We start from the raw sequence: 18,092 nt of genomic DNA, 5'->3' as shown, positions 1-18,092 counted from the left end.
GACCAAGAACGCTAATAAAAGTTAATTAGTTTTTGAGAAATTAAAAAATTACGAAAAGCATGCAAAATCCAGTATTTTTTCTGTATCTGACAAAATAGTCAACGAAAATTCTTCGATCAGGTGTCAGTCTTTTCATAATTTCATTAGCTTTCAGGAAAAAAATACGAAAAATTTTTGTCATTTTTATTTTCTAAGTTTTAAGCATTTTTTCACTCATGAAAAAAGGGGCGTCCTGATACTTACGGACGGTAGTGTACCTATTCGTGAAAATTTGTCTCTATGGGCAAAAAATATCTCTTTTTCTATATATGATAAATATTTTCTGGATGTTTTAATTCTTTTAATTATAAAAAATTATTTACGATTCGCATGGTACGCATAATTCGAATAATTAGATTGTGATTTAACATTATTAAAATTGACCAAGTTTATTTTTGTATAAATCTGGGAAAAAATTAAATTAAAAATGTGATTTTGTACATTTTTGTGATACAATTTGTAAGGAAAAAGAGAAGATGAAGAAAAAGAAGAATGCAATGTCTTAATCTTTTAATACTGCGGGTATAAAAGTGCACCGAAAATAAATACGTGACTCACATACAAGCTTGACATCATTTTTTTTCCACGGAGCTAGATTAGCAAGATATTTTATTCACTTATCAACTTTTTGATTCACCGGGAGGGATTAATTTATTATTGGCAAAAAAAGGAAACCTGAATGGTGCCAATTAAATTATTAAATAATTTTCAAGAAATGAAGTATTCGACTTTCATTCAGGCGGCAAATTACGAAATTCACCTCTCTTTTCTCAGAATTAATATATGTATACATATTATCAAAGGAAAAGAAAAATTATCTCCTTTCTTTTGCTTTTTCTTCTTTCTTCGAAAACACTTTTCGTAATGCATGATAAGTGTTTCGAAAATAATTGAAATTTTTTCCCTTTTCGTTTATTTTGCTGGTAGTAAAATAATTTTCTATTTACGAAAATCTTATAATATCTCAAGGAAATTTTATCCTTTTTGTTTATTTTGCTTTTCTCAAAAGAATTGATTTCCTTTTTTAAGTATTCTAAATGAGGAAACAAATTAGAAGAAAATTTTCCTCCTTTTTCTTTTGAAAATGCTTTTTGAAGATAGTTCGATAAATAGTTTTATTTTCTCGAGAAATAGATTCAATAAATAAGTTAATAAAATTGAAAATTAAGATTTTTTTCACTTATTTCAGTTGAATAAAAATAATTTTCTGAGTCCGAAAATCGTAGTTTTAAAAATATCGACTTCTTCCATTTTTACTAACGAGGATTCTTTTTCTAACGCCTCTTGAGTTGATAGTTGGCTCAACTATGATAATAATAGTTTTTTTTTAGTAATCGTTTATGTCAAAGGTTAATTAAAACGTCGCCGGACTTAAGTCATAATTGAAACGCGTTCTACATATTTTGTTGTTTGGCGTTTTGTATTAATCTACTTGTATTTAAAGTTCGGCCTTTATTAAGGACAAGTTTATCAAGAGTAACACACGAGAATCAGAATGCAACTGAGGCGGTCGAGGTCGCTCGTTTCCGTGATTTTTTTTATCTTTATTTATTTTTTTTCTTCATCGACCATTGAAGTTATTGCCCTTGAGAACAGATCTCCCTCGAGCCGGATTCAAAGCTGACGACAACGACGCATACTTACGCCTTTACCTGGAATGTCCCGATTGGTTTGGATTTAAATTTTAAATACCTCGAGATGATTCTCATTTTTTTTCGCCCAGTTTCATAAGAAGCAGCTGTTTTTTTGCTCGAAAAATTCCCCACGTTTCTCTGAAAAGACAACAATTTTTTACTTAAAAGAAAATTAACTACCAACGACAATTTTTCAATTTTCTTTTTTGTGTAAAAAAAAATTTAATCACAGAGAGCGAGAGAATTTTTACAGGAAACATTTTTATTTATGCAAAAAGAAAGGGGGAAAAAAGAGTGAAATTCGAGAAGAATTTTTTGTAGAGAGAATAAAAATTTATAATTGTTCGAAACGAAAAATATTTTCGAGGAGATATTTCTGAATTTGTTAGTGAATTCGTGTGAGTGTGTCGAGAGAAGAGTGCAAAAGTAGAAAGATAAAAAAAATTAATGAAAGAGATTCTTGTGACTTTTAAATTTTTATCGCTCATTTCAATGATAAATGGCCAATCAAAAACACAAGATTAGTGCGAAATTGTCGGTAAACTAACGAAAGATAATAAGCAATAAAAGGAAGAAAAAAAATAACTTCACAGCTAATAATCGTCTTGATTTTCTAAAATCATCGTAACATAAAGAAAATTATTTTCATTTTTTTTCGCCTTTTATTAGTATGCTAGCAAATAATGTTACGCGCAAAACGCGGTATTTAATTTATCATTATTATGCAAAATTTCAAATTTTTTTATTTTCAAATATCAACTTTAATTTTTGAACGATTTCAGATTCAAAATTTAAATTAAAAAATCCCCTTACTAATTATTATTATTTATTAAAATTCTTGATAATAATTCAATTATTATCAACAATTTTCTATATAATTCCTCATAAGAATTCAATTATTATTACCTATATTCAATACATTTTTCGAAGGAAATCAATTATGTATTTTCAAAAATTTTGATACAATTTCTTTATTAGAATTTAATTATTTTCAATACATTTTTAATCAAATTTCTGGATAGAATTCGATTATTTAAAAAAATTTTAGTGAGTTTCCTTGAAATTTTTCAATTATTTTCCAAAAATTTTTTTAAAATTCATTATAAGAATTCAATTGTTTTCCGTAGGTACAATTTTAATTAAATTCCTCGAAATAATTCAAATATTTTTAAAAATTATGATAAAAGTCTTTATAAGACTTGAATTACTTTTAATAGAATTTTAATGAAATTGCTTGAAATAATTCAATTTTTGTCATAGATAATAAAATTCGTAGAAATTTAATTATTTACAAAACAATTTTAATAAATTTCTTCGCAGAAATTCAATTTTTTCCCAGATTTTAATGAAATTCTTTAAAAGAATTCAATTTGTTTACAAAATTATGGAAAATAAAATAATTTCTGAATTTTATTTTGTAAAAATATTTCAAGAAAACTTATTTTCTGAATAAGAAGTAATTAACAAACCTAAATTTAAATAAATCTAAGTTTATAAGAAATTTAAACTTATTAGAAAGAAGTGATACAAATGAGCTATACTAAATTTTATTCGTAAATCTTTTTTAAACAATTTAAAAAAAAAATTTAAGTGATTTAAATTTACATTTAAATTGTTCAACGATTGGAAATGATTGGAAATATTCTTACTAAAAGGTTTCATTCTATATACGGTAAGAAAATTATTAATAGTATTGATATTCGATTGAATTACATAACTTTTTTCTGTTCGATATTTCAAATCAAGGACAATTATCTTCAATACGATCAAATTTCAATTTTATTAAATCGTTTTTATTTTATATCGTTAATTTATTTGTAGAATTGATCGCAGTTTAAATTTTGTGACTATTTCTATTCACACGAACAGAAATCTATTCAAAGGAAAAACAAACATTATTTTCTCTAATTGACATTACTGATCAATTTATTTTACAATTAATTCTGTATTATTTTTATTTAATTACATATAATTATAAAAGTAAAATTTATTTAAATTGCTATTTCAATAATCTCCTTTATGAATTCGAGGATTAAAATTTAGAGATAATTTGTTTCATGGAAAATAAATCATTATTTCAAAATAAATTAATGATATACAATAAATAAATGTGTTTGGTAGTAAATTTATAATTAGTAATAATTAGTAAATTTAATTTAACTACTAATAAATCAAAAACTAGCGATATATTTCATTTTTAGTAATTATAGAAAATTCTGAGAGTTCTATAACTCTTACATAATTTTCACGAAGAATTGTCGACTTTTATTTTATCGTTTGCAACGTAACTGATCATAAATGTGAGAATTGTCACTTTGAAAATAGAGAAATTATTATCGCACTCATTAAGTCCGTCGAGAGAAAGTTGAATATTCTAACGAGACTACATATTTATTTTCAAAAAATTATATTTATTGCTATATTTTAGATATTTCATTGGAAAATTTTTTCTTTTCCCTAGAAAACTATTTGGTTCCAGAAAATTGTTTTTTAAATTTAATTTGATATTTGATTGATTGATAAGTTGATTTTAATGTTTGATGATAATTAAAATATTAGGAAAATTTATTTTCAAAGACAAAAACTTTTACTGGATAATGAAACAGGGTGGTCACATGTCAGTAAAGTCAAGGAAGTGACGCAGGAAAAAACAATTTTTGTCAGAGAAATTAAGAAAATTCAGACTCTTTGCGATTTATTTTCAAAAATTACGACTTTTTCTACTTTTCTTCCTAATATTGCATCAAAATAGATTTTTTAGTATAGAATGCGAATTATTTCGATTTTTATAATGCGAAAAATAACTATAAACAAATCTTTCAAAAATTATTCTTGAATCATTTTCTAAGATAATTAAATTTTTCAAATATATCTATAATAAAAATCTTTTCAAATAATTGAAATTTTGTAAAATTGAATTGAAAATAATAAATTTTTTTCAAGTATTTTTTACAATTTTTGAAAATCAACTTTTGAAAAGTTTTAATTCCAAATTTTGGAAATAATTGAATTATCAAAAATGTTAATGAAAAATCTTTAGATGTAAATTTAAAAATGATAATGAATGAAAATTAGCTTCTAATTTTTTAAAATTCAATATTTTCATTTAAGGAGAAGAAAATTTAAATACATACAAAAAATAACATTTTAGAATTATTTTTAAAATTTTGAAGAAAAAAATCATGTTAAAAATTTTTAATTAAAATTCCTTAAGAATTTAATTAGTTTTTTTTAAATTATACCAAAAATTTTTAAAGAAATTCAATTGTTTTCGAAAAATTACATTAAAATATTTTTAAAAACTAGAATTGTTTTCTCATAATTTTTTAAGATTCAATTATTTTCGAATAAAGTAAATAAAAATTGACAAAAATTTTTACTTTTTTTAGATGTTTTAAAATTTAGGAGAAATCTTGGTCATATTTATAAATGAAATTATTCAAAAATTCGATTATTTTTTTTATACCTTACTATTTTTCAAAACTTTTTCAATTTTTTTCAATTTTATTTTCAAGAGATTTTACAAAATTTCAATTGTTTGGAAATTTCTTAATTGTACCTATATATAATTAAAAAAATATTTAAAAATATTTAAAACAAATTAATTATAAGAATTTCTTTATTATAATTTTTAAAAAATGTTATACCTTAATAACTTAGAAAAAAATTCTATTTTTTATAATAATTGCAATTACAATTATTATAAAAAATTGAGTTTTTGTATTTAATTAATTGAATTTTAATAGAACTTTTGGAAAATTATTTAAAATAATTGATGTAGAGATGAAGTTTAGTTGTAAATTGTATAAAATAATTGAATTCAGGAAGGGCTATAATTGTAATTTTTAGAAATTATTAAAATTCATAAATTTTATTCATTTTCCATAAACTTTCATATTTTTCTTTAAAAAAAATTTTGTCAGGGAAAATAATTTTAATGTCAGTAAATTGTCAGGAAAATTATTGATAATCTGAAACTTGTGACCACCTTGAATATTTTTTATCTATTTATTCTTTTTTTTTCGAAAAGATGAAAGAGTCATTAATAGTTTTTCTTCTTTTTCCAGTAGTTTTGTGGTTTCTCGTTTTAGTTAGAATCAGGAATAGGAGGAGAATGGGAGTAAAAAGGAAGAGAAAGAAATGTAATATCCAAAAGATTTGAAGCTACTGGAAGATGTTGGCATGGAAGTTTGCTCTCGCACGAAGGAGTTCATCTGTGGCCCTGACCTGCAGTCGGGTCTCGGTTCGCAAAAGGCACAACCTGCACGATCTTTGCGGATACACTCCGAGATGCTGTGGCTGTGCGGTTCGACGATTCGATCGTTAGGATTAATTCCGCAGTTCAGGCACGATTGCAACGGTACCGCGGCGAGAGAAGCGTGTGGCCTCTCTCAAAGAGTGGAGATCTCTCGCGAATCGATTCGCGAAATACCTATAATGAAATTGTAAGCGTTAGTTACGTGAAATGCATCTTCTCTCTCGAGAAAATGATTGATTTCTATTAAAGGGCAAATTTTGTTTCAGATCAAGTTCGACTTTAGTCGTGAGATTTCTGAATTAAATCTTCGATTTTCGAATTCGAAAAAAATACGACAGAAAAAAAAGGATAGAGAGGGAGATTTAAAACAATTATAAAAAAGTGATTATTTATCGCTATATCGCACCAGGTCGCTTTCTTCATTTCACTACATCGAGATTTGCACAGCTTCCCAACCAGGAAATTATTTTCCTCCTCGGCTCGTCCGAATTAATTTTATTTACTTTCAACTCCCATAAAACAGCCCCCCCCCCCCCGTTCCAGGGAAATTATTTTTAAATTCTGTTCATTATTTACAATTTTGAATCAACATTCTTTTTATTTTCCCTCTTAATATGGAAATTTAAAAACGTATTTCAAGAATAGAACATTTTATTCTCAGATTATGCGGATATTTAAGAATACCTCAGGGATCACGGACTGTCACCTTTTCATCTTTTTTTTAAATCTTGTCACCTATTTAATCTATTTTGTAAATTTTTCAAATATTTTGAATCAGAAATTTAGTTTCTACAAATTTTTACTACATTTATATTTAAATTGATCTTAATCATAATTTATTAAAACTTTCATTAATTATAATCTTTGCTGACTTTGAATTTAATTCGTAAAAACTTTTAATCATTGGAATTTTAATTCAAATTGCAAATTTTAAACAATATAAATATCAAATTCAAATTTTAATCAATATCAAATTGATTTATTTTAAACTTCAATTTATAAATATTTTTATTTATTTATATTTTATACAGAATTAATAAATAAATTTTTATAAATTTCATATCACTTTTGATCTAATCAGTTCAGATTCTTACTAATTCAGATTTGGAGAATAAATTTTGTGTTTAACTAATATTTCTTTAGGGAAAATTTAGAAATAATTTTTCGATGATAAGTAAATTTCTTTTAATTTTAAAAGATACCATTTTCGCTAAAAAAAATGTTCTAATTTTTGTAACCTTTATAATTTTAAATCTGAAATAATTCAATTCTAGCGTAGAATTTTATTCACAATTTTGAAAAGAATTAAATTTTTGTTAAGAAATTTATTCAAGTTTTGGAAAATAATTAAATTCTTTCAAAGAATTACATTAAAATTTTACTGAAAACAATTTAGTTTCTCTAAAGAATTTTATAAAAATTTTGGAAAATAGTTAAATTCTTGCGTAGAATTTTATTCTTAATGGAAATAATTGAATTCCTTCGGAAAATTTGGTAAAAATTATATTGACAATAATTGAATTTTTGTAAAGAATTTAAAAAAAATTATGGAAAATAATTAAATTTTTGCGAAGAAATTTTATTCCTTATGAAAATAATAAAATTCTTTCGGGAAATTTAATTCAAAATTACATTGAAAATAATTTAATTTTTATAAAGAATTTAATAAAAATTTTAGAAATAATTAAATTTTTTCGAATAAGGATTTTATTATAATTTTTAAAAGTAAGAATTGAATTCTCTCGAAGAAATTAATTAAAATTAAATAATTAAATTCCTGCCAACAATTCTATTATTTATGAAAGAAATTGGTAATGGTTTCTTTCAAGCAATATAATTAAAATTAAATTAAAAATAATTCAATTCTTATAAAGAACAATTATCAAAATTATTTAAAATAATTGAATTTTTTCGAATTTATTAAAATTATATAAATTAATACCTAATTATTGCGAAGAATTTTAAATTTTTTGAAAATATTTGTAGTCTTTCGAGGAATTTAATTAAAATTGTATTTAAAAAAATTATAATCTGATATAGAATTTTATCAAAACTTTTGAAAATGATTGGATTCTTGCATAGAAAATTATTAAAATATTTGAAAATAATTTGTTTGCTTTGATGAATATTTTTCAAATTGTGTAGAAAATATTTGAATTCTTTCGAGAAATTTTACAAAATTGTGTCGAAAATAATTGAATTCCAGCGAAGAATTTTATTATATTTATGAAAATAATAGAATTATAAATAAAAAATTTTTTAATTTATAATTGAATTGGTTTTAAGAATTGTATTAAAATTTTTGAAAATAAGAATAATTAATTTGTTACTAAATGAATTTTTTTAATATTGAATCTGAATTTTTTCGAAAATTGAAGTGGAAATTCAAAAAGAAAATTTTTTGTAATTTGCATAATAATAAATTGAATACCGAAAAAGTAATAAATATATATTGTTAATTAAAATTTTTGTATTTTCGGATCAGAACTTTGATCTGTATTTCAAAGAATCTAAATTTCAATTAATCGAAATTTTATATATTACCAAATTATATTGATAAAAATTGTCAGTTTTTTCAATAAATTTTGATTTATTGCTTGAAGAAAAAGTTCGAAATTATTAAGAAAAAAATACAATTAATCAAAATCTCAATAAGTACAAGTTACTTATTTTTCATTTAACTTTACTTTATGTAACTTTTTTTTCACCGTCTTCGTCTTGTCACCCATTTTTTGAAAATAATTCACCTTTTCACCTATTTCAAAAAAAAGGCCAACAGTGATCCCTGATACCTATACAATTTTCTCAAGTTCTTAAACTCAGTATAGTTTTCACACTTTTTTTATTATCATCTATCGTTTCGTTTCAAACTCTTTGTTGAATTTCAAAATAGAAATGATGACGTGTAAATGTCTAGATTGGTATTCAATTCTAAAGTTAGATCAGAATGTTTAAATAGTAAAAAAAAAGTCTTCAGTCCATGGACTTTGTGTCGATGATGAGAGAGATGAATGCATGCGAAAACAAAAAGAAGTTTTATTTATTTTTCTTTTTATCGGGATTTTTTGGAAAATATTTAAATTAGTGTGCAAATAATGATTTTAGATCGATAGAAAAAGATATTTGCAAAAATTAAGTTCCAAGAATGATTTTTGGTTGTCAAACTTTGTCTTTACAATTATTTTTCGTTTGTTGGACTTAATATTGTCCGTGTTTTGAAAGATTCAAATGAACGAAAATTTTTGACGATATGAATGCTTTTAAAAATTTCCAACTACAATAAAAAGCAAAAACAACAGGACATAATTAGAATAACTTTTTAATTTATTTATTCGTTATACGTGATGCAATATTATTGTAATAAAATTTGAAGGAGAAATAAATTTTTGTTCATTTGAACGTTCAGGACTTTAGTCGAACATAATTTAATTTCATAATATAATTATTGTGATTGTTAAATTAGACTTTAATTATTTTTTTTAAATTATTTCGTTGAAGCGGATTATAGAATTAGATTTTTTTTTTGAAATCGATTGGAAAGATCAGAAGGGATTTTTAATGGACGAGAGTCATTGACCGATCCTTGTCGAAGTCATCAGATTGGTACACATCGCAGTTGTACGGAAGTGCACAAGGCCTCACTGTTTAACACGTTCATATTCAATGTAAATATGTGTATAAAGCACGTGTATAGCGTAATTCTCATTTGAGTAGCTTATATATATGCTTTTAAGTAGCTTTAAAGACGAGATTCTCTCTTTTTTTCCCCATTTTATTTATTAGCTATTTAGTAATCGCGATGAGCAAGACTTTTCACTTCGAAGACAACTCGTCGGATCAACGCGGAAGTTGTGCGGGCATTATACTATTAAGTCTCTCGGGATTTTCTAATTTTAGTATCTGATCCCAATTTCGAAATCTTCTGTCTATAATAGTTCAACTCTCGGTAATCGATTACAATCTTGATTTCATTAAAAAAAAAGTAGTTGCCCAAATATTTTGGCGCGATTGAGAATTTTTTATTGAACACAATTTTGAGTCGATATTTTTCTTAAATTTATCATTTTGATGCAGAAAATTTAATTAATTTCTCATAAAAATTACACTAGTTGAAATTATCTGTAATAATTATTTTTAAATGTTTTAAGGAAATTATATACAAGAATTCAAATTATTTTAAAATTTATATTAATAATCGTTGTATTCCGGTAATCTGTTTGCAGTTTAAAGTTAGTTGTTGTTTGCTTTTTTGTTTCTTAACATTTTAAATAATTTTTCTTTTTAAATATTTTCATTTCTAAAATTAATGTATTGAAAATCATCGAATTGTTGCAAAGAATTTTATCAAAAAATTTGATAATTTATTTATTTAAATGTATAAACGGGCATGAAAAGCCCTTTACAAATAATACTATAAGAATAAAGAATTGTCGACCAAAATTCTGTCTACAATTAAAAACAAAAATAAATGTATTAACAATCAAAACGGTCGAGAATTTTAGAATCGTTTATTAAAAATAATTGTGCCCAAAATTGTTGTAAATTGTTCTAAACTAACGCCGAAAAAATCCCAAGTGTAATTATTGAATAATGAATTTAATAATAATTGAAAATTAAATTCTTTTGAAAAATTTTATAGCGCGAAGATATTATTTCACGAAAGAATTCAATTTCTTTCGTAATTCGCGAATTACGAAAGAAATTGAATTCTTTCGTGAAATTTTTTTTGAAAATAATTGAATTCTTTTAAAATATTTTATAACGAATTAAGAAAAAAATTGAATTATTTCGTGAAATTTTTTTGATAATAATTGAATTTTCGCAAAAATTTTATAGCGAATTACGAAAGAAATTGAATTCTTTCGTGAAATTTTTTTTGAAAATAATTAAATTCTTTTAAAATATTTTATAACGAATTAAGAAAAAAATTGAATTATTTCGTGAAATTTTTTTGATAATAATTGAATTTTTGCAAAAATTTTATAACGAATTAAGAAAAAAATTGAATTCTTTCGTGAAATTTTTTTGAAAATAATTGAATTCTTTTAAAATATTTTATAACGAATTAAGAAAAAATTGAATTCTTTCGTGAAATTTTTTTGATAATAATTGAATTTTCGTAGAAATTTTATAGCGAATTACGAAAGAAATTGAATTCTTTCGTGAAATTTTTTTTGAAAATAATTAAATTCTTTTAAAATATTTTATAACGAATTAAGAAGAAAATTGAATTATTTCGTGAAATTTTTTTGATAATAATTGAATTTTTGCAAAAATTTTATAACGAATTAAGAAAAAAATTGAATTCTTTCGTGAAATTTTTTTGAAAATAATTGAATTCTTTTAAAATATTTTATAACGAATTAAGAAAAAATTGAATTCTTTCGTGAAATTTTTTTGATAATAATTGAATTTTCGTAGAAATTTTATAGCGAATTACGAAAAAAATTGAATTCTTTTGTGAAATTTTTTTTTAAAATAATTGAATTCTTTTAAAATATTTTATAACGAATTAAGAAAAAAACTGAATTCTTTCGTGGAATTTTTTTGACAATAATTTAATTGTTTCGAAGGATTTATTAAAGTTTTAGAAAATAATTGTATTCGTTTGTGAATTTTAATTAAAGTTTTGTTTAAAAATAATTGAATTTTTGCAAAAAAATTTACTATTTATAAAAATAATTGAATTCTTACGAAAAATGTTATCATTTATGAAAATAATTGAATTTTAAAAATTTGATAGAATTCTTTATAAAAATTTAATTATTCTTCAAAATTTTATTAAAATTGTTCGAGATATTTCAATTTTTTAATATATTAATAAAAAATAATTTTTATTGTTATTTAATCTTCCAAATTCATTAAATTAGAGTTTTATTAATTTGAAAATTCAAAACATTTAAATAGAAAAAATTGGCAAAATAAAGTAGGAAACGGAAAAGTAAATAAAAACAACTAATTTCAAACTGCGATATATAATTACAAAAAAAAAAAATCGTTACCTAATTATTTTGCCTGGTTAGCAATTTTTATTGAAAAAAATGTTTATTAAACATTTTTCTTTAATTTACCATTTTAGTTGAGAAAATTTAATTAATTTCTCCTAAAAAAAACCAATAGTTCGAAATTATTATTGATTGAAAATTGTGAATTTTTCTTTTATTTCAAGTTTTTTTTTAAATTAAAAATAAAATCAAACTAGAAATTCTTTTAATTTAGAACCTTATTTTCTATTCACTCTTTTCTTTTCAGTATCTCATCGGTTGTTTATTTTTTCAATTTGGAAATTAAAAATCAAGAGCGCTTGAGAGCATCTGTTTGATATTATTTCCAAGTTGAATTTATAATAATTGCGATGTGATGGTGCTTCAAGCCAACTGAGAAAGAGAAGAAGAAAAAAAAGAGAAAAAAACTAATTCATCAGAGTGTCAGATTCTGAAAGGTTTATTGGACCTTTAGAATTGAAACTCGCGTTTAAACAACGGGGGGGTGTATATTCGATTGGAAATTCTAATTGGTCTACTAGTGTTCCGCACGTGTTCAATAGACACGTGTTCCTACCATGAGAGGGAGTTTCATAGAACCTTTTTTAGTGAAACGATCACCGCAGCTTTCAGCTTTTTGAATATATAATAACACTACTAATCGTCTCGGCATATGTGGGAACATATTCCACCCGAAAAAAAACTATTTCGAAGCATATTCTCATTTTAAAAGCACGTTGACAAGGTCTTTTTATATGCCTTACAGTCTAAAAAAAAATTCAATATTTATTTTTCTCTTAGTGACCTTCGCATCATTGTCAAGTTCTCTTGATTTAAATCTTAATTTTTTATTTTTAGAAATTATTTTCATTTCTTTTTTTTGATAAAAAAATCTCAATAAGAAATATGATAATAAAAAATGCATTATAATTAAGTACTTTTTAAATAATAATACAGGGTTGTCACGAAAATTTAATTTTGTTTTTCCCTGACTTTTCCCTGATTTCCAGACAAAATTTTGACTTTCTCCCTTACCCTGAAGAATATACCGATTCACTCCAAAAATTATTAGATATTTAAAGAAATGTCCTATTACATTTATATTTACAAATTTTTTATGTGTAAAATTATTCGACAACATCAATAATTTCTTCTTTATAACTTCTTTTTAAAATAAATACATTTTTAAATAAATCATTATTATTTTTCTATATAGGAATTAAGGATTTCAAATCAAAACCTTCTGAAATTAAACAACTTATAAAACATTTTATTTTTTTCTTATAAAACATGAAGAAATCGATCACTCCGAGTCTTCGACTCGGAGCAATCGATTTCTTCACGTTTTATAATAAATTTAAAATTACAGAGAGATAAAATCATTATTTTATATTATAAGAATATTGCAACTAGGTAAACATTTAAATTTTCAAAGATTTTAATTTTTGAACCCTTTTCAAAATCCACTTATTTATAAAAAAATTCACGCTATGATGCTTTTAATATTTCGAGAATTCAATTATTTGAATAAAAAGATAAATAATGTATTAAATTATTGAATATTTCTTAAAATTGAATTTTTTTAAAAGAAATTTATAAAAAATTCTAAAAATAATTGAATTCTTTCGGCGATTTTAAAAAAAATTATAAAGAATAAATGCAATTTTCTATCCGTTTATGTAAAATTGTAAAAAAAAAAAATATTGAAACTCTGCTATAAATATTGTTATTTATAAAAGTAATTTAATTCTTGCCAACGAATTTTATTATAAAATTATTATAGAATTAAATTACTGTGAAGAATATTTTATTTGTGAAAATAATTGAATTCCGGAGAAAAATATTATTGTTTATGATATTAATTAGTTTCTCGTGAAGAATTTTATTCAAATTTTTTAAATAATTGAATTTCTCAGAATTTTTTATAACATTTTGAAAATAATTAAATTCCATCGACAAAATTTCATTAAAAAATTAAAAATACTTGAAATCTGACGAAGAATTTTATTAAATTTTTTTTTTAAATAATTGAATTCTTGTGAAAAGTTTTATTTTTGAAAAAAATTGAATTCTTGGGAAGAATTTAATTAAAATTTCTTAAATAATTGAATTGCTTCGAAGAATTTTATTTTTTAAGAAAATAATTGAATTGTTTCGAAGATTTTTACAAACATTTTTGACAGTAAAATTGTAGTTCCTATAAAGGAATGTTATATTTTACGAAAATAATTGTATTCTATAGTACTATAGTCAATTTTATTATAATTTTTCAAATTTATAAAGCATTTTATCAAAATTTTTGAAATAATTGAATTCTCGAAAAAAATTTTATTATTTATGAAAATAATTGATTTCTTACGAAGAATTTTATTCAAATTTTTTTCAAATAATTGAATTCCTATAAAAAAATGTATTATTTGTGAAAATAATTGAATTGAATAGGAAAATTTTATTAAAATTGCAATATTATTAACTAAATCTTGTAAAGAATTTTGTCAAAATTTTTTTAAATAATAGAATTTTTAAAAGAATTTTATTTAAATTGTGCGAAATAATTGAATTTCTCAGAACTATTTTTTTCTATTCTTTAAATATATTTGAATTCTTTCGATAAACTTCATTAAAAAATTAAAAATAATTGAATTGGTGCGAAGAAATTTATTAAAAAAGTAGAAAATAATTGAATTCCTGTGAAATTTTTATTAAAATTTCGTTTAAATAATTGAATTCTTTTGAAAAATTTTATTAAAATAGTAGATATTAAAAATAATTGAAATGAGGAAAATTTTTGAAAATAATTGAAATTTTGCCAAGAATTTTATTAAATTTTTTTGAAAATAATTGAATTTCGGAGAAGAATTGTATTATTTATAAAAATAATTGAAATTTTGACGAGAATTTTTATAAATTTTTGAAAATAATTGAATTTCTGTAATCAGTTGTTGTTAAAATTTCTATTTAAATTCATTAAAAATTAAAATTTTTTAAAACTTCATATTGAAGCCTTTGAAGTTCATCGAATTATACAGATTTTAAACACAAGTCTTTTGAAATCTAATTAATTTTGAAAATTTTTAAGTAAAATTATTCATTAAATAATTTTTGAATAATAATTTTATGATAGTTCTTGAAGAATTAAGTTATTTAAAAAGAAATTATTGTCAGAAACAGAAAAAATTGAAAGTTTTGTATTAAAATTCTTGTCAATTTTATAGTTTGTGAGGCAAACAAAAAAGACACTAAAATTCAGAATTTTCTTATAAATTTTAAAACTTAAATTTTTTCAGTACTTTTAATAAAAATCCCTGACTTTTTCCTGATCAATAATTCTAATTTCCCTGACTCTGAATTTTCCCTGAATTCCCTGACTTCCCTGATTTGTGGCAACCCTGTAATAATAAATAAAATAGTGATGTAAATATATTGTATAGAAGAAACTAATTAAAAAAATTGTTTTTAGGCTTGCTGAGATCCAGATGTACCGAGGATGCTGGAGACTGATCTATGACAAAATTCGCTGAACTTTATTACAAGTATCGGAGAATTTTTCTATTTTATCAAGACTTCAAACAATTGGGCAGCTCTTCAGAGGGACCTACGCATCCTCGTTGTAAATAATGACTAAACAAGAAAAGACTCGCAACAATTTGCACGCTTTATTAAAAGCAACAAACACTGGCAAATAGTTGCAAAAAGAAAGAAAAAAAGAAACAAGACAGAAGAAAAAGCGGACGCAGAATTATTTAATGAAAAAGACCAGATAATTAATTATACGCACAAATATTTGATTCTTTTCTCTTTCAATTTATTTCTTTTTCATCGAGAGACACTTTTCACATCTGATTCAATCTTTCCAAATTTTTACACAGAAATTACTCATCAATCGAGATTTTATATAATTTCTGATGGAAGAAATTAATTAAAAATTACAAGCGAATTTTTTCTCTCCTTTGAAAATGTCTCTCGATTTACAAAAAAAAAAATGTGTTCGTCGTTGTAATCAACTAGAATTCAGTATATTCGGTAATGATGATAATAATATAAGTGCGAGACTGTATTTTCGATCTCAAACCTCGATCCGTTTTTGTTTTTACCTTGGGACCACTAATTTGAGAGTCATTTTTTTTTAAAGAAGCATTCAAATGAAAATATTGAAGGAAAGAAGAAGAGAAAAAAAAACATTTTTTTGAGTACTCTAGTTTCTTTGAATGTTGATTTCTTTAATAGTGTGACTCTTGCATTTAATGTGCCTGCCAAACGTCCAAAGGAATCCTGCCTTGAAATGAACGGATCTGGTTAATTAAAATCTCGTCGCTTGCTATCCACTACATAATATTGTGATAAGCTGCGTTTCTCGCTTTCGCGGTGGTAGTTTCTTATATAAATTTATATACATATTCTAATCTTCAATGATATAGAAAAAAGCGCTATACACGCTCGTGATAATTATATTTTATACTACGAGGACTGGATTTTTAGTGGAATATTTAGAGCATGCATTTTTAGAATATTTAGAGAACAGAAATCCATTCATTTTTTGACATGCTTTAGATTTTAAGAAGGCAGTAATTCAAAAAACATTGTACGGTCAATTCTTTTTTTTACAAGTGAACCTTTTTTTAAAGAAACTAATTTATCTTCTTCCTAAAGTCTTGAACGTTCAAATAAAGGAAAATTTTTAATCAATTTAAGGGTGATTCTCTGAAAAAGGTTCAAATCACGTTCACATTGTTTTTGTTAAAAAAATAATAAAATTAATTTAAATTGTTAAAAATTCAGCCGACCATTCCATAAGATTTAACAATTTAAAATTTAAAATAAAAATTAAAAAAATTAAAAAAAAAAAAAAAAAATTTTAAAAATTAAAATTTTTAAATTTTAATTTTTTTTTTATTTTTTTTTTTTTTTTTTTTTAGTCAAATCACTAAAGGAAAATTCAAGAAAAGATCAGATAAGTGAAATTAAATTTATGGAGTGGAGTCTCAACATCCGATTTCATTCAATATTTCAGTTATTCTTAAATATTTTCGAAACTTACTAGAATAAAATCAAAAATAAAATAAATTAAACATTTGAAGAAAGGAATTAATTTCCTAAATTTACAGAGAAAAATTATTTCTAACAAAATTCAAATTTGAATAAAATAAGAAAAAAATTGTCGTTTATTTGAACGTTTGAATCTTCAGGAATATAATTTATCAGTAAATTGTCTTTGACAAAATGTTATATTTTTAAAAAGATTTTCTACTTATTTATTTATAAAAGTTTACTTCACTGCATGTTGAAGGACTTTTATTTAATATTTAATTTCAAATCATGAATTTAATTTTCTTTTACAAAAATATTTTTTTTTAGTTTTATATAAGAATTTTCAACAATTTCTTAAAAAAAATACATGATTTTTTGTTTTATTTTTTAATCAATTTTACAATAAAACAAAAAAAGGAAAATTTAAGTTATTTTTTGAGTGAAAGATTAATATATTCGAAATGTTTGTCATTTAATTTTATCATTAAATTTGTTGGCGAAAACTTTTTTTTACTTATATTTGAAAAAAGTGTTATTTACTTAAAAAATAGGAAATAAAAAAAGTAAATCTTTCGAATACATTAATTTGCGAACAAAAAGACATTTTTCTTAACAAGAGAAAATAATAAATAAGAGAAATATATAAGAAATAAAATAAGAGAAACAAAAAAAGCTAAAATCACTTTTTAAAATGAACTTAATAAAACGAATATTTTTGATTTCAAACAATAATAAAAGATGAGAAATGATGTTTAAAATTTTTTTCATTAATTCTCAATTTTATTTTGTTTATTTAGAAACGAAAATCATTTGTTTATTATTAAAATTAGTTTTTCTTTCTTTTTCTTCCTTTTTCAAGATCTTTTTCTTTCAAGCAAATTAATTAATTCAGTAAAATTAAAATTAAGAAACTAAAAAAATCTCATTTTCATAAGAATTAAAAATAAACTCATTGTTTATTGATTGTTTAAACTTCCTACGTCGTAAGAGAGAATGTGAAATAGACGACAAACAAATAAAATAGGCCTTCATTAAAAAGAAAAGTAATTGAACGGAGTGTGAATGAAATAAATCAAAGCATTGAAATTATTATCAATTGATGTGAAAGTTATAAGAAAAAAGAAAAATTCTTTCTGGTACTGCGAGCGG

General features: G+C 22.7%; 1 protein-coding gene across 2 annotated transcripts in view; it reads left to right on the top strand.

Annotated features, from left to right (window-relative positions):
• Positions 1-16,679, top strand: part of LOC122497723 (CDC42 small effector protein homolog) — a 66,220-nt gene extending 49,541 nt beyond the window's left edge. For both annotated transcript variants that reach the window (XM_043605001.1, XM_043605002.1), the window contains one exon: positions 15,376-16,679. In XM_043605001.1, coding sequence (XP_043460936.1) covers positions 15,376-15,384 — 9 coding nt within the window. In that variant the 3' untranslated portion in view covers positions 15,385-16,679. The remainder of the gene's footprint in view (positions 1-15,375) is intronic.
• The last annotated feature ends 1,413 nt before the right edge of the window (positions 16,680-18,092 follow it).

The sequence above is a fragment of the Leptopilina heterotoma genome, unplaced genomic scaffold, assembly GCF_015476425.1.
Source record: "Leptopilina heterotoma isolate Lh14 unplaced genomic scaffold, ASM1547642v1 Lhet_135, whole genome shotgun sequence".
Classification (NCBI taxonomy): Eukaryota; Metazoa; Arthropoda; class Insecta; order Hymenoptera; family Figitidae; genus Leptopilina; species Leptopilina heterotoma.
The sequence above is the reverse complement of the archived record's forward strand: the minus strand, read 5'-3'. Positions and strand labels throughout refer to the sequence as shown.